This window comes from Ascaphus truei, chromosome 4 (genome assembly GCF_040206685.1).
Source record: "Ascaphus truei isolate aAscTru1 chromosome 4, aAscTru1.hap1, whole genome shotgun sequence".
In the NCBI taxonomy this organism is placed as follows: domain Eukaryota; kingdom Metazoa; phylum Chordata; class Amphibia; order Anura; family Ascaphidae; genus Ascaphus; species Ascaphus truei.
Window position 1 is genome coordinate 343,893,655 of NC_134486.1, and position 17,313 is coordinate 343,910,967.

The window sequence follows — 17,313 nt, forward strand, 5'->3', positions numbered from 1 at the left end:
CTGAAATTCTTCATGGCCTAAAATCCACAAAATGCATTTGTAGAAACGAAATCAGTCTCTATCCAGCGATTGGCAAAGTAAATGTCTTATTTATTTAAATTATGGATTGAACCACCATAGGTAGGGAGGGTCGTAATGTTTTATACTGTCGTTTGTATTAGAAAAAGGATTTTGCGGTTAGTACATTAAGAGATTAATTCTGTGTACGGCTTGGGCGGCTTTTGGACAATTGTCTCAATTATAGTCTATGGGGATTTCCGTCCAAAAACGTCTAGAGTGGCTGCTTCACTTTATATAGAATAATCACCTAAACCTTTTCAATGCCCAGTTGTGTGAGGTGTTGTGTTGCTGGATAATCCAGCAGTTAAACAACATTGCATTATATTTCAAACATTCGGTGAAGATGTTTAAATTCCTCTCACAGGTTCTCCAAGCCTTGTGAAACATCAGATTCAGTAGCCCTAATCACTATGTACAGTATATAGCCCTAATCAGTATGTATGTAATGTGTACATATATATGCATGCATGTATATATGTATATGCATGCATGTGATACCTCTTTCCTGTGTTGGATAACATTACAAACCTGTTCATTTGAACAGAGCTGACCCCTTGCCCAGCCCTGGGAAGCAGCTTAACATCATGTTGAATAGGACCCTGAGATTCTACATGCAAATGAGAACATTTTGTGCTTCACTTATTTATATGCTTTTCCTAACATTTCCTTGTGCTGCAATTTGGGGTTAGAGAAGTTTTAAGGCAGTTGCATATTTTCATGAATTGTCAGTCTAATGAAAGAGTCCTATTTATTTTACTAGAAGACCAAATCGGCCATATAACAACATTTACTTGTCATTACTTATTCAAATCGATAGCTGCTGACATTCAACGAAATGTCTCACCGACTCATCCCCACTTGTACATTTTAAGCCCTGCTGGCTACTCTGGCCAACCCCAAATCTTGCATTCAATTCTTCAGTTTATTTGTTGATGATCTGGGCTTATTCATTCGGATTCCCTTTCACCCACTTTTTTTCCCAACTAACCTTTCCCCTCATTTTATTCTTTTACACATTTTATAAAGGCAATATTCTATTGTACCTTATACATTTGCTTAAAATGCACAGTTCTGCATAAACAATACAATGTAACAATGGCAAACTGTGGGATAGTCACGAGAATGTGAAGAAAAATTGAGCAAATACATGTGATGCATTTTATACAACACTATGTTTCTACCCCTTTGTTTTTGAGTTTTACATGTTGATCACGACATCATTTCTTGTATTCCTCCCAAGGGATTTGCCTCCTTAGTATGAATTTTGTCCTATGCTAATTTAAGGGAAAGAATCACTTGTTTGCCTCAACTAACAATGGCATTGCCACTGTTTAATAAGGCGCACCCACAAAATATGGCCTACATTTATTCTAAAACACACACTTGCATATACTGTATTTAAACTCACAATATTGTATTGCCGTCATTTTTAGAAGCAATTTAACCAAAAGTTCTATCTACTCTGCTATATATTGGAATAGTACAGCTGCAGTTCCACTGCCAAGCCCAGAAGAAACATGGGTTCAGAGATGAAGTAAAATTGTCCTCAAGGATTGCTAAACAAAAATAAAACTATAAATATTTCATATATGTTTTTGAAACAAGGCTGCATCATACAATGAATGTGGTTATAACTGCATTAGGAAGGAACCGATGCTTTAAAGAACGAAGCCACTTAACTGCTTTAGGCCTTATTCGACATGTGACCGATTTTATATAATGAAGGCAAGTTGGATGCTATGTTAGCCAACAAGTGAAAAAAAAACAACAACTTGAAAACAATATATAAAAAGCTCAAGTAGTGAAGGGTCTATTCTCTAACTGCTGTGTTAAAGATTCAAGATGTCTAAACCAATATGGGTATGTACCTGAAGACAGAGCACACGCCTTTGAAACAAAAATAAGACATCAACCCCAATGTTAAATATGTTTTTTTATATGTACAGTATTGCTAGTTCAAAAGTAATTTACAGTAAAACTGGTATTCATCTTTTAACATACTTTGTACAACGCCTTTCCAATGCTTTTCTACTTACTTACAGGTTGGTGGTTTGATGCCTGTGGTCCTTCCAACCTGAATGGGATGTACTATTCATTGGGACAGAACACAAACAAGTTTAACGGGATCAAGTGGTACTACTGGAAAGGTTCAGGCTACTCTCTTAAGGCAACAACAATGATGATTCGACCTGCTGACTTTTAAATGTCACATTTTAATAGGATGTGTTGTATTGTACATTATACAAAGACAATTTGCCAAAGCATTAAAAAGTCACAGCTGCAACCTTGTTTTATTTCCATCCTTATGGAATCCATGCTACGATGCTTTGAAGTGGACCAGTTTGTTTTGCTTACCACCTTAACGTTGTCAACTACTCATGAGCATGGATATAGAAATATGCACAATAAATTTTGAACCCAAGGAACTGTAAGGCAGCTCTTGCCACGCCTGTGCTGTGCGTGAGCTTTGATTTGCATGTAAAGAACTGGAACTGTGAAGTACACAGACAAATACCTTGTGCCTTTCTGCAGAATTACAGATGCAGTTTTTATGTCCGTCTACCTGCAAACCACTTTGTTTTATGTTCTGTATTATGTAGTGTACATAGAATTGTAAATTAACTGCATACAAACAGATTTTTTTGATAACTTGTATTACATCAATAAATGAGAAAATGACAGATTATAATATTTAACCCTTTTTTTCTTGACCTTTTCTGGGCTATTAAGATTCATATCCGCTTATTGGAGAAGGCAGCATGTTAAAAATCACTATCAATTTCCTTTTGCCAATAACTATAGCCTACATGAACCTTTTTATTACACACCAGTTGAAAACAACCGTTTTGGTGGAGATCTAAAAGGAATCCAAATTTACAGCCAAATGGCACAATTTGTGTTATTACAACCTCTGTGAAGACTTCACTTTCTTTCCACAGTAGCTATGTAAAATATTTTGTATGCAACTGATTAAATGGCACATATACCAAAGGGCCCTGCTTTATGTTTAAATGTGTTTACAAAATACAATCTGTTTTCCGACATTTTGCATTGTTCTGTTCTACTGTTCATTCTGTTCTTATAAGCTAATCGGTATTCGGCATAGGTCTTACGGTTTTATACCGTATTGAGTTACTGGGATCCCCAATAAAGGGAAGCACGAAATGCACAGATGTTCCCGCTATATATAACCTCTTAAAATAAGTACTCTTAACACAAAATTGTGAGACCCAAATAACATATTGCAGGAGGCGATCACAAATATCCAATCACAATTTTGTAACCTGTGTATATTTTAGGTTGCCTAACAAACATATAATCAACTATATTGAATTATGTTGAAGTACATTTTAAATTATTTGTATAACAATGCATCTAAAAAAAACAAGCGCAGTGCAAAGGACTAAACGGTCTATTCTAGACCAGGGGTGCGCAAACTGGGGTGGGGGCGTGAGAATTTCCAGGGGAGTCACGGCGGTTACAGATGTCCCACGCTCTTCCCCAAGGCATTTAAATTAAATGCCGGGGCGACCGCATGAGGCCTCTAAGTCACTTACCTTGGCTTCTAGCGACGCGTCGTCATGGCAACATGGCATCAAATGACAGCGTGGGGTCATGAGATGTCATGTTACCATTGCAACTTGACATCACATGACCCAGCGGCGTCATTTGACATCAGAGCCAAGGTAAGGGGGGAGGGAGGAGGGACAGGGAGAAAAGTTTGCGCACCACTGTTTTAGACTTTACAATGCAGATACGGAGGCGAGAATTCAACCGCGATGCAGGGTATGATACACCAATCCGCCAGTTAATGCCGGACCAAATATTTATTTTGCATGGATCAGTGTGTGATTAACGTGGAGCTTAGCCGGATGCTGGGGTACATTGCAAATACATACCGGCCCTCCTCCTGCAGCGTTGCGTTGTCATGGCAATGCATCACCATGCGACTTCACGTTGTCACGGCAATGTGTTGCCATGTGACATCTCAGCGTCATTTGACATCAGATCACCATGACAATGCGATGCTGCAGGATGAGGGCCACTGCGGAGAAGGTAAGAGGCACCCTTCCACTCTATTCATCCCTCTTTCACACACCACACCCTCAGCTTTCTTACCTTGGGGTGAGGAGAGGTCAACGGGAGATTAAATCATGTTTTCATTATTGACGACTCCATAGCAAAATAGGAAAAACTACTGGAACTGCCCGGGAGCCAGGGGGTCACCAGACCAGGTTCACAATGGCTGCTTTAAGAATTGGCCATTAGTGAATTTCTAATTGGTATGTGTTCTATATATTCCAAAGCTGCTTTATCTTCAGGTCCATGTGACATGGAACAATTTGGGTGTCACATCACTAGAATATAAAAGAATTATAGAGTGCACTCCATAACCAATTCTTTTTGTTTCTATTGCTAGACCTTTATCTAGCCATAAAATAGAAACAATAAAAAATGTACACAGTATATATGCAATGTTGAACAAAATATATCAGATTCAAAAAATTGAGGGCAGTAAAATTCTAAACTAATTTCCTGCAAAATAATTTTTCTCTCATAGCATCAACTTGACTGTCAAAGGGGATAGTAATATTCACAGCTATCGGTGCAGATCTGGATTCCTGCACGGTCAGATTCATGGACTTATGTCCACTACATTTCAGAGAAGCCTTGTAGGTTTTGGAATTAAAAATGATAAGAGCATCTCTACTTGTTAGTACAGCAAAGATAGAGAACCTCTGAGCGTATCTGCATGTGTTTCATAGTCACCCAAACCAGCCTTTTTAACCACATTGTCATTGGTCATACAGTGGTTAAACTGCATATAAGGATTCAAGGTAGGGACATGCATGCCACAAAATGTCCATAGCTTAACCACTAATTGTGTCCTTTTAAGAAATTAGCTTTCTATTCAAAAGCCAACTCTCTTAAGTTAAAACGAGTTTGCATTAGTGCAAGAATCGGGTGGAGGAAGGGAATGATCATTGCTGTGTATCCACATAAAGAAGTACTGCGTATTCAAACCTTTTCTATGGTTTGCTATAAAATATAAGTCAGTCTAAACACAACAACTAGGAATGTTGTGCATTTAGTAAAAAAAACAAAGGTAACAACAAATAAAATATTTACCAAGGTTACGCTCAGTCCAGCATGATCTTTTCAGGAAAGTTGGGATTTAACATATTTTATAGACACACGTTTGGAAAACGTAATTCCAGTAAAACAAAATTTAACCTCAACATAATGGTTGACAATTCTAGGGTTTATTGATGATATTCATCAAACTTGTTCAATGTTTAACCTTAAAAAAATTAAGGTTTTAAAAATCGATAAGATATGCAAATATTGAAACATCTCAATCCCAAATGAAAACATGGTTATTTGTTCACATATAGTATGTCGAAAATACAATTGGTAACAGCTCCAGTGCATCTGAAGAGATTTCGACTCAAAAGCTTCATTACGATACAAATACCAAAAGAAATATCAAGTTGGTTCTTATCTTCCGATAAACAATTCATCCATATATGGCTGTAACGGAGCGCTCACCACAAACAGGACGTGACCGCGAGGCCGAGGTGGGGATTAAATAAACCGACCTCCAGCCGCGTGAGCGCGTCCGGAGTGCAGATTGGTGGTCGTTAGCCGGGTCGGAATTGGAGAGGTACGGATCGTCGTAGGTACTAGCCGGGGTCAGGGGTCGGATAGGTGTGGGTCGTTGTAGTACTTGCCGTGGTCAGGTGCGGAGATGGTCGGGGTTCCGGTACTTGCCAAGGTCAGACCATGAACGAAACAAGAACTGCGGATACAAGACACGGAGGCAGGGATTGCAGTAAGCACTTGGTACGCAATGAAGTATTATGCTCAGCCAATTTGCCAGATGGCTGGCTGTGCATATAAAGGAGGTTACACCAATGGTAGACGGGGGCGGAGTTAGGTCACAGGTGCAGGTGATCCGAGATCAGTGGGGATTAATCCCTCGTGTGTTCCTCGTGACGCGGCTTGGTGCGTTACCCCTGTCCTCGCGGGGCCTAAGCCTGAACCTGGAGGTACTCCTGTGTCTGGCGGCAGGGCGCCTGTGGGTAGCCCCCCTGATCTGCAGTGCATAGCCCGTGTCGTCACGGGGGCGGGACCTAACGCCGATCCTTATAATTGCCAAGTTATAGGGAATTGTATAACCTAGCAGATCTATTCTTTTGTGCACCAATTTGACCGTCAAAGATAATTAACAAAATAAGAGGCTGTTATTGTATGTATGTACGTCTTAATTTATATAGTGCCATTAAAGTTTATAGTGCTTCACAGCAGTAATACACATGACAACCATATAAATAACAAATAATAGAAATAACACATAATGGGAAGAAGTGCTTCAGACATAAAAGTAACTCTGCTCCGAAGAGTTTACAATCTAATCATTTATCTAAAACCCATGCCTGATTTTTTGGGATTGTAGATTACAGAGTCTTTAATATGATTTGTTTGTTTTGTATTGCATTAATTTAGCCCCTTATATTTTAAGCCAATGGAGAACATATACCTTTTTATAGCGGTTATACAAATCCATGTTAGCAGAATATTTCTGACCCTCACATTAATCTATGAAAGGCAAAAAATAATCTTAATGAGATTTTGGAATAAATGCCTTTAGAAATCCCCTAGACTTCTGGAAGAGTATTAATGAGAGAAGCACAAACTTGTATTGCCAAACAACATTCTGGAGGTTGAATAAATAAATATTAATCTAAATAAACATAACTTTGAAGAGTGATAAAAAAAAATTAAAACAAAAAAGACACTGGGAGTGGCTAAGAGAGAAAGGTTCAGGCTTTGGGCAAACAGATGCTTTTCCCTCTGAAGATAAATAGGACATAATGGTGGTTCTCTTACGCCTTGTGTTGGGGCTACCACCGAAAATAAATAATGACAGCAGATAAGGACCACTTGGGCCAACCTAGTTGGTTCATTGTCCTAAGTTTAAATGTTTAAAGTTGCAGATACAAATTACAATGACAAATGTCAGTTACATGTTAAAGTGATTAACATGTGAATAATAAAAAAGGAAAGTGAGACACCATATACTAATTTTTATTTAATTATTCAAAGCTGGCTTGTAAAACAAAAACTCTCTCTTTTCACGGGCAAACAGGACGGCAGATCCACTAATGTTCGAAAGAATCTCGATTGCAAAATCAGTTCAAAACGTACAGTACAAGACAGAACATTTCCCATCATTCCACAGCATTGAGCTACTGTACCCAGGGCCGCCAACAGGGGGGTCTGCCTGGTTTGGCATCCCGGGCCCTGTGAGTCAGGGGGCCCGGCCGCCCGGGTCCCCTGCCAGCCGTGCCCGATTTATAAAAAAAAAAAATATGGAAGAGTATTAATGAGAGAAGCACAAACTTGTATTGCCAAACAACATTCTGGAGGTTGAATAAATAAATATTAATCTAAATAAACATAACTTTGAAGAGTGATAAAAAAAAATTAAAACAAAAAAGACACTGGGAGTGGCTAAGAGAGAAAGGTTCAGGCTTTGGGCAAACAGATGCTTTTTCCTCTGAAGATAAATAGGACATAATGGTGGTTCTCTTACGCCTTGTGTTGGGGCTCATTATATGACACAATAGGTACTATATCAATTGTTAGTACCCTGGTACAGTGGTCTGGCTTATTATCATTTTGAGATATACCTGCATTTGAGCGCTTCAGCTATTTTCCCTATTGGCCTGTGTGACCTGGACATTTAAACTCCATAGAGATACCGTCACCACTATGTAGGTAAGTATATCTGGAAGAAGTGGGTCCCCAGTGCTGAAAGTAATGGAACCATGGAAACCCCTTTCTTCCATCCTATAACAAGAAAGAATGATGTAGTGCATGGTGTTTTGCTGCTTTAGGCCTGGGACATAGAGGAGCAAACAGCGTGAGCCACGCTCCTGCTCTGCCTCGCCTGCTCCAAAATGCTGCTTTTTCCTGTCCTTGCAGGCGAGGCAGTGAGTGCGCTCAGGGGGCGGGGTGGAGCAGAGGCGGAGGCGTGCCAGGAGGCAGAGCGGGAGACGAGGCTAGTCCCTCGCTCCCATTGGATGTGAGCGGTCACGTGACCGCTCACATCACTTCCCCGAGCGGCAAATTTGAAACCTGCCTGTCTCGGCAAAGTTTCTCAGCCTCCGCACGCATCAGCGCGCATGCGGAGGGAGAAACTATAGCCGCGCTGATGACAGATGCAGGGGCTTTGTGCATCTGCTCAGCGCGGCTCAGCGAGCTTTAAATTCACTAGGTCCCAGGCCTTAAAAGGAGAGCAGCTTCATACATGTGTACAAATGTTATTTGGTTATTTTAATTTTACAGATTATATCCCTAGGAATATTAGAATTTGTTATGCTTATGTTGCAATTTCTCTCACAAATCGTAGCAAAATCGATTAAGGCAACTGAAAAATGATTTTGTATCCAAGCACTTACAGCACAGATTTTACGATCCCATAAACCTGTTAACATCAGGAATTAAAGTCTCATTTGTGGAAAGGTTTCCAAATGATCTGTGATGACAAACATGTCTTTTACCTGTGTGTTTAATAGGCAGTTGTAATGACAATGATGCTGATAACATTTGGGTAACTATCAGATATCCTTTCCCCTCAAGGGAAGAATTCTAGTAACACATTGGATCTCACAATAAAAACAGACTTTGGCAGATTATCTACATTGTACAAACTTTGAAGGTCATAAAATCCTACATTCAGATATTCAGATCAAGGAACAAAAAAATCCCACAAAGTTCGTACAATTTATGCCAAGCACGTTCCTATGATACAGAATGAAATGATAGAATTACTGTATCTGTTTCAAATCAGTGTTCTGCTACACTGGCGACACACTTTATTCGAGCTTGGCTAGTCCCACGAATTCGGGTATACCCGGGTGTATTGAGGTTTGTGACTGTTTTCTGCCCGAGTGCATTGAGTTATTTTCCAAGCAGGGATTGAAGCATTTTATTCCCGCTGGCTGCAATACTGCACAGTATATATATATATACTGCATTACAATTCATGAATTTATGCCATCTGGTAGACACGCGAAGCATTGCAGCCTATTAAATCCTAATCATTATCATTTAACAGATCAGCCGCCCGTCAGCCAGGCATGAACCCAGGCTGGGAAGGCAAATGCAACGGGGCTTGTCAGAGGTGAGGAGCGGCGCATTCCAGGTATCTGCCAGGTACATACCGGGTATTTGCTCGAATAAAGTGTGTCGGTGCAGTATTAACGGTCAATGAAATACTAATTGGCTTTGGCACCGGTCTTATTGTTACATGTGAACTACAATCTGTAAAATGCTGATAAACACTCATACAATGAAAGCGTTTTCAAAATTGAGTGACCTCACTTCATATCTCTCATTGTCAGAGATGTGCTCTGGCTGGCATCATAGTAATTCTCTGGTCTTTTACTTACAGTACCAATTTCTTGAAATATAAATACAGTGTCTATGAATTATCCAGGCTTCTCTCCTCTACTTTCTGACTGTTGATTCTCTCATTTACTGCCTATCTCCAACAGGCACTATCCAAGTTCCTGCTGCATCCTTCTCTCCTTCTACAGATGTGACATATCTCACAAGGTAACACAATATTCCAGTAGGACTCAGAAAATCACAGTTGCCATGGGATTCAGTGGCAATGTTGGTACAGTATATCACCATATATCATATTAGCATAACACAAAGAAAAATATGAATCACGCTAAAGCTGTATTTTGAGTCATATACTCTATGATTCTTGGCAACTCTTACACATACTTGTTACAACTCCAAAGTCTCAGGTACTCTTCCGTCGCATATCTAGGAAGAAGGAATGGCTTAATGAGTGCCGTTTCCAGGCCTCTCACCTTGCTCCCAAACTTATTCCAAAGTTCTATCCAAGTTCGGAACAGTTTCAGGATTTAAAATTAATCAATCCAAGTCAGTGGCATTAAATATAAATCTACCCAAAGATGTAGTGAAGCTTTTGCAGGTAAACTTGTAATTCTCCTCTTGAGAAGATTCCCTCCCTTACCTCGGGATTAATATTACCAGCTCATTTGCCACTCTGTATAAATTACCCCCAACTAATCGAAGGTATAAACGAGAGATATGGAGGCCTGGAAAAAGAACTGTATATCCTGGGTTGGGAAATTTATATCAGTTAAGATGAATATCTTGTCCAGGATATTATATTACTTTTCGGGCTCTGCCCATTCCAGTCTTCATTAAAGATCTAAAGGAGTTGAAAGTGTGTATTTCACGTTTTATCTGGGATGGCAAATGCCCCAGAGTTCAGTTCTCGGTCTTCCAAAGACCTTCAGATAGGGAGGGGCCTGGCAGTCCCAAACCCACTTAAGCATTACCAAGCCTCTAGGTTGAATCATACCATTCATTGAAATTCTACATAAAACTCAGAGGGCTGGATTGATAGAGGACAATCTCTGCTCCGAGATAAGTACAGGTAATAACTCTCTCATTTGGTTATCTCGCAAAAATAGACCAGCAAACTTTCCCCACCATAAAACACTCACTTTCCTTATGAAACTGACTCAAATCTAGATATGGCCTCTCCTCAAAGAACTTGGGTATGAACCCTCTGTTCAACAATCCACAATTTGCCTCTGGGATGTCAAGGCTACCTTTTGACATCTGGGTTAAAGATGGCTTCACCAGAGTTGATAACCTCATTGAGGGATCTCATTTCAAGAGTTTCATTGATCTAAAGGACGGAGTAAAATTGCTCCCCTCAGAAATGTTCAGTTTTCTATAACACAACACAATGAGAGGGGGAATGTGTAAACCGCAGTTTTCTATAAGTTAAAAATGTTATGTCTATCCATTCCTCTCGTGCCCCCTCCTCTATCACCTATTTTGAACTTCTACACAAGTCTAGATATTTAGAGTATGGGCTGATCTCACAGTTATACAAAATACTAATGAATAGCAACCATACCAACAAATATGCGCACATGTTGAATTGGTAGAAACAATTAGGAGTTACAGAACATTAGATATAGACAAGTGGAACATCATACTGTATGTGAAGCAAAAAGCTCAATTTGTACAACTCTCAAAGATAATTCGTACAAGATGCTATTTAAGTGGTATATAAAGTGGTTAACTGTTAAATAACATGCAATTAGCAGAGAAAGATCTCCCCTATGCTTCAGAGGCTATGGGCAAATGGGATCAATAACACACACCTGGTGTGTGCACCTCTATGGAAACAAATGTTCACTTTGGTCGGTACGGTGATAACAAGACCCTCGCACCAGATCCATGGTGCGCCCTGCTAGGGAGACCTCCAGAGGGCCCATCCAAATGCACTTTTAAAGTAGCCTCGCATATCATTCTAGTGGGAAGATGGAATAAGCAAGAGGTTCCTGACACCAATACAATTAAACGTAGCGTGTGGTACATTCTAGCTCTGGAAAAAATCACGGCTTCCCTGAGGGAACCCCCCCCCTGAAATTCTCATCAGTATGGGTGCAATGGTTAATTCCAGAGAGGGGAGGAGGCCAGAGCATGGTATAGATTTGATACTGTGCTCGTTACAGCAACGAGCACACTGATCCGGTAGCAGTCATGGACTGATGTGAGTACATCTCATTTATATTTGTGGGAGCTGCCCCAGGTCCAATTGATCACACGTTGCTAGATTCATTAAGGGGTCTAGGAGGGTCCCAGGACCTTTCCCTGACATCCCTTATTTTCCTAGCCAGATCTTGTTCCAACTAGGGGTTAATGCTAAAAGCCCCACACAGAATATCATCATAGATCCGGATGCAGCATTTATTTTCACAAGTGGGTCATATGCTTTGCAGCACTAGTAATTGAGGGTCTACCTCAACATTCAATAGATTTGATACTGTGAGATATATTAGAGTACGGGAGCGCAATTTTTTGTAGCTGCGCCCCCTGCCTTCCCCCTGCTGATGCTCGCGCCCCGTCCCTTACCTTGAAACGGCGTCAAATGACGCCGCAGGGTCATGTGACATCACGTGACCTGCAGCGGCATTTGACGCATGTGACGTCATGTCACATGACCCCGCGGCGTCACATGACACCGTGTTGCCATGGACACGAGTGATGCCGGCAGAGTCAAGGTAAGTATAGCGTTGCAGAGGCCTCGCACGATTCCCCGGCATTTAATTTAAATGCCTTGGGGAAGAGCGCGGGGCCCTTGCAACCGCCCGCGGCCCCCCCAGAAAAATCTCCACCCCCCACTTTGTGCAACGCTGTATTAGAGGGTGAGCAGCAGCAATGCAACCTCTGCAATTGGTTTCTTAGATAAGTTTTAGCGAAGCCGCTGGTGTGCCAACGAGTCCAGAACTGTTCATATTTCCGTCAACATGTTCTTCTTTTCCTTAAAATATTACTTGTCACCCCCCCCCCCATATGCTGTAAGTCAAAAAATGTTATATCATATAATTGAATGTATGATCATATTCTCCCTGTACCCCATGACAATTACCTAATAAACAGTTGGGAAAAAATTAATTGCCATATTTTTAGCTTTCTATCCCTCATCTATGAATGATGTGTTTCCTGTACCATTCAAATGAATGGGAGTGTGTGCTAAAGGTTAGAACCCTTTGGTGAATCTGGGCCTGTCCCACATTACTACTCTACTGCATTCCAGTCACTACTAATTCCCTAATACTCCTCACTACCTGCTTCTTCATACTTTCTTGATTTCAAACTTTGTAATGCTTTTCCATCTCTAAATTCCATATGTCAAAACTTATATTGCTACTTTTCTTGCTAATCTTTATTTCTCATACCCATATATGGTTTTACTGACAATTTATTTTTTAAAGCACTTAGAGTGAAGACGTAATCAAGTGTGATACAGGTCCTCGTAGGATCAATGGGCGCTAACCCCTATCGCACCTTAGTGAAGCCGAATGCTCATCCCAAGTATCGTTTCTCATCACTCTATGAAACATGGATATTACATAAAGATAACAGGATTACAAGCTGCAGATGGAAAAAGAAGGTCTCCGCAATTAAAAGCGGTAATCTCTCATGAAAGTTCTATAGACTACATATAACTCACGCATGTAGCCTATAGTCTGCAGTACACAATATAGCTGTATCGTAGCTGCATGTTCTACATTTTATCAAATACAATGCTTTGTAGCCTTTACATTTACATGGCAATACGGTAGGAAGCACGCAACATATTTAGTACTTTTGTGGAACATATGTGCATTACTGAGAAAAATGTCAATGACCGTAATAAGATTAACATTATAAAACTGCTTGTTTAAAAAAATATAATTCGCAAAAAAAATCTATGTTCTGTACCATACCACTTGTGTTTAAAAAAAACAAATGTAACTTTCAAAGCGTGGTCATTTAAAAATAAATATATATTTGTCCAATGCAAATGAGCCAACATAGCTGCACTGATTAAAATAAATCTTATTTGCACATAAAATACAAAATTTAATTGAATTATTTTACATCCAGAAGGGTTTTAGTAGTTTTAATTTAAACAATAGCTTTGGTGAGCCACGTGATCACATGAAAAGTACATTGTGGACTTGAGATCAATTAAAAAGCTTTACACTATGTTCCTCCAGTTTCAAGAATGAATGTGATCCTTGAACACATGTAAGTCCAGTTTGCAGTTTATGATGCTGAAGGACTCACAGTGTACAGTACTAATGAAGTCAAGATGCAGAAATAAAAATGATGGCCTGATTCCACATTTTTACCAGCTGTACTGTGCCAGAGTTCATACTATGCAGAAGCAAAGACAGAATCAAAGCACCATACATACTTCAGAAAACAATTGTTATATCGCAGACGACAAAGCTCTAAACAAATCAATGGAAGATATTACTTACAGTTCCCAAACGTTATAAACTTTTATACTATAATAAAATGTCAGGACAAACTTCTGATTTATTATTGCTTTTTACCTATTAAGTGAATGTCTTAATGCCTTCATTCAATGGTGTCCAACTCCAGTCAATGACTGAGCCACTGATTGTGCTACCTGTGCTGAAGCAGAGATATCCTTAACATCTGACCTGTTGGTGGCCCTTGAGGACTGGGGTTGGCCACCTCTGCTTTAATTAAATGCACCATATAATATAGGTTGTTTTTCAGACGTTTGTTGAAAATGTGCTTTAAGATTTCCATTCCCTACTTAATACCTACAACCTCTCTACCAACAAATGATAAGATAACCAACTGTGATGTGACACTCCAATACATCAAATGTATACAACCAAGCATTAAAAACTTACAGGAGCTGCAGGGAAATGGTCTGACAGTTCATACGGTTCCTCTGGAATCCAGTGTCCATGCTCCAAAGACCACAGCACCTGTAATAAGATGAGCATTGCTTAATATCTATGGACCTTTATATTACAATTACATACTACTGTTATAATGTCCTGAAACAAAATTCATGGGTTTAAAGTCAGTTTGCACATTCTTTACACTATGCCTTAAAGCAGCAATCCATGCTGCTGATAATTAACTTGCTTGAATTTGGGTCTTGCAGAGGTTGATCCATGGTCCCCAGATAGTCAGGGGACGTCAGAATCCCGGTAAAAATGTATTTAAACCATTTTTCTAGTTTTTCCCGATCGCCCAATTACTACAAACATGGTGGCTATGTGGCTTTCTTTTTTTTTTAAAGAAAAAAAAAAATGCCTTTATACCAGGAACCGGGCATCTCTGGTGGTCGTGGACATACATTAATTTTGCCTCGTGATATGTCCAGTAACCTACTAGAGATACAAATAAATAAACAAGATGCAAAATTAAGAAACTCTATATAACAGCGGTTTACACTCTAATCTTGTACACTTTCTACCAACCATGAGTATATTGTTCTGCAGCTTGAACGGACAAACACAAGTAACCAATCTAATGCTACTTGATGCAAAACAAATGATCAGTCCCACATACAGTACCAGGTAAAATAACAAACATGTCTGTGTACTATTACTCACTTAAAATAAAATGTTCACTAATTTATTCCTTGTAGAAAATAATTCACATTTAATTAATACATGTTTTGCCATTTGCCTTTACCTAATGATTGCAGCATAATTTACACAAAACATTGGAAGTGAATGCGTATTAAAAAATATTTGCCTACACTGTTTGTAGCAGGGTACACTCCCTTGCCTCCTCCCTGGCAGTGGTCCTGTCGCGTGGGAGGGTTTAGTTAGCTGTGTCGGCCATGTTGTGGTTGGCGCAGCCACATACATATGGACTACGTGTAAAGCAGCGGCCATCTTGAGGTTGGCGCTGCAAGAGGAGGAGGTCCTCTCGTTCAGGATATCCTCGGCAGACAGGAGACGGCGTGGCATTCCTGTCGGAGTCGGCAAAGGGAGAGGTAGTGTCCGGGGAGCTAGTAAGCCCCCTGGACTGGGCCAGACCCGTTCCCCATAGGCCCCAGATAGTTTCCCCTACACAGTAGTAGATGTATTTCAGGGCCGGCCCATAGTAAGGGACTTGCCCCTTTAGTGTGCGGACGACTCAGCGGAGCAAATGGAACCGCAGCGTGAGGATTCCCCAGGCCTGGCGGAAAAAACCCTGCGGTACTACCGGACGGACGTAAGGCGAGAAGGGGATTGTGTTTGAGCCCTGCATCTTGGGACACCGCTTGCAGCCGGTCTACAAATCCCCTGGTTTACTTGAGTAAGCCAGGAAGGTACCACCACGTGCACCAACACTCCACGGGAGGGTAGCACTGCCCTCACATATATTTGGGTGGGACTGTTCTGTGGATATCGGGGTCTAGGTGCCCAGTGCACCTTCAGTCTTGTGGGGGATACTGTTACTAGATCTGTATTGTGTTATCTGGAGACTATGGGATCATAGTAAAACCCGGTTGTACATATTTCTTGTTATTGTGGTTATTGGAGGTATACCAAATAGGTATACTGGTTCCCGTGAGGGGCTATTCCACCAACGCAGGGATCCTCACAGGTGCAAATGCTGCACCAGCCACCCCAGGCTACCCCAAGCGTGGAGGCTTAGGCCTCTTGTGAGCCTAACAGGTAGCACCTTAACACATTTAACACGCATATCTCCCTGAGGAGGAGGGAAGGGGTGTTACATGTTTATACAAAATGTTTACAGTTCCATCTAGAGATTAGAAATCATAAATGCCTTCTGTAAAGCATTTAGTTACTATGAAAACAAATACGTAGCAAACAAAAATACCACTTGTGAGCATATTCACATCTCAGACCGATCTGCAACCCTGCTTTTCACCATTATCTCTTAGCATACAATGTTTCCACTGCAACCAGGGATTCTGGGAAATAAAGGACTAAAGAATACAAATCCTCAAAGGAATGTTTAAAAGCACTCAAGAACAGAAAACAATTAACTTAAAATGATCAGGCCTTGAAACTGATATGGGCTTTCTCCTCGAGTGTTAATTTTACAACATATCCCCTTCTCTCCCCCCCCCCCTCCCTGCTGCCCTTCTCCCTCTTCCCCCTCTCCACTTCACACTGCTGATGGATGCTTGGTCCTATTTATCACTATCCTTTCGTCAATTTATTGCCCTGTGTTTATTTACTATTCCTCTGCCAGTCCTTCACTGCCTCATTTGCCTTAGATTGTTATCTAGGATTTTACATCTGTGTTTAACAGCATCTTTGTAAATCACTTTTGCCAGAAGAGAAAAAAAACTCTTGAAAGCTTGTCTTATCAATTGTTAGCGCCAATAAAAAAAAAGGTGTCACCTAATACTGAAGTACTTATTTAGTCTGCACTATAGCATCTAGACTAACACCACTATTTCTATTTAATACAAAGTATCCAGAAAGTGTATCCCATACTCCCCCACAGTTTGCTTTCTTCACAATAAACTTATCTGTTAACTGTAACATATTCCTTTTATTCAAACTCAAAAGTAGTAATATTTTTTTAATAACCTTTGCTAAAATGTAATACATTTCTTGAAAAATAAATGGCAAACCAAATTTGACACCCCTGGTTTATAGCTTACACTTCTATACAAGCCTTTGAACTTAGCATTGTATTACAGTAGCTCGCCCTTCTTAAAATTTAGCCTGATTGTTTATTTTTAAAAGTATAATAAATATAGTATAAAATATAGTCAATATTTATGTGCATCATAGGTGCTATACACAACTTGAGATATAGTTTTGTGCTGTCCAGCAGAAGCCAAATTAATTAGTAATATATCTCAGTACCTATTACCATTAGCCTCTCTAATGAATC

The 17,313-nt window shown here is 40.2% G+C and overlaps 2 protein-coding genes across 4 annotated transcripts in view; one reads left to right on the forward strand and one right to left on the reverse strand.

Moving 5' to 3' along the window:
• Nucleotides 1-2,749, forward strand: part of ANGPT2 (angiopoietin 2) — a 58,292-nt gene extending 55,543 nt beyond the window's left edge. The window contains exon 9 of the mRNA XM_075598206.1: nt 2,103-2,749. Coding sequence (XP_075454321.1) covers nt 2,103-2,263 — 161 coding nt within the window. The 3' untranslated portion in view covers nt 2,264-2,749. The remainder of the gene's footprint in view (nt 1-2,102) is intronic.
• The window catches only part of MCPH1 (microcephalin 1), a 321,427-nt gene that overhangs the window by 166,392 nt on the left and 137,722 nt on the right, over nt 1-17,313 (reverse strand). For 2 of the 3 annotated variants that reach the window (XM_075598207.1, XM_075598208.1), the window contains exon 12: nt 14,346-14,423. In XM_075598207.1, coding sequence (XP_075454322.1) covers nt 14,346-14,423 — 78 coding nt within the window. Of the gene's footprint in view, nt 1-4,354; nt 4,419-14,345; nt 14,424-17,313 lie in introns of those variants that run through there. The other variant, XM_075598209.1, reaches the window with a different exon arrangement.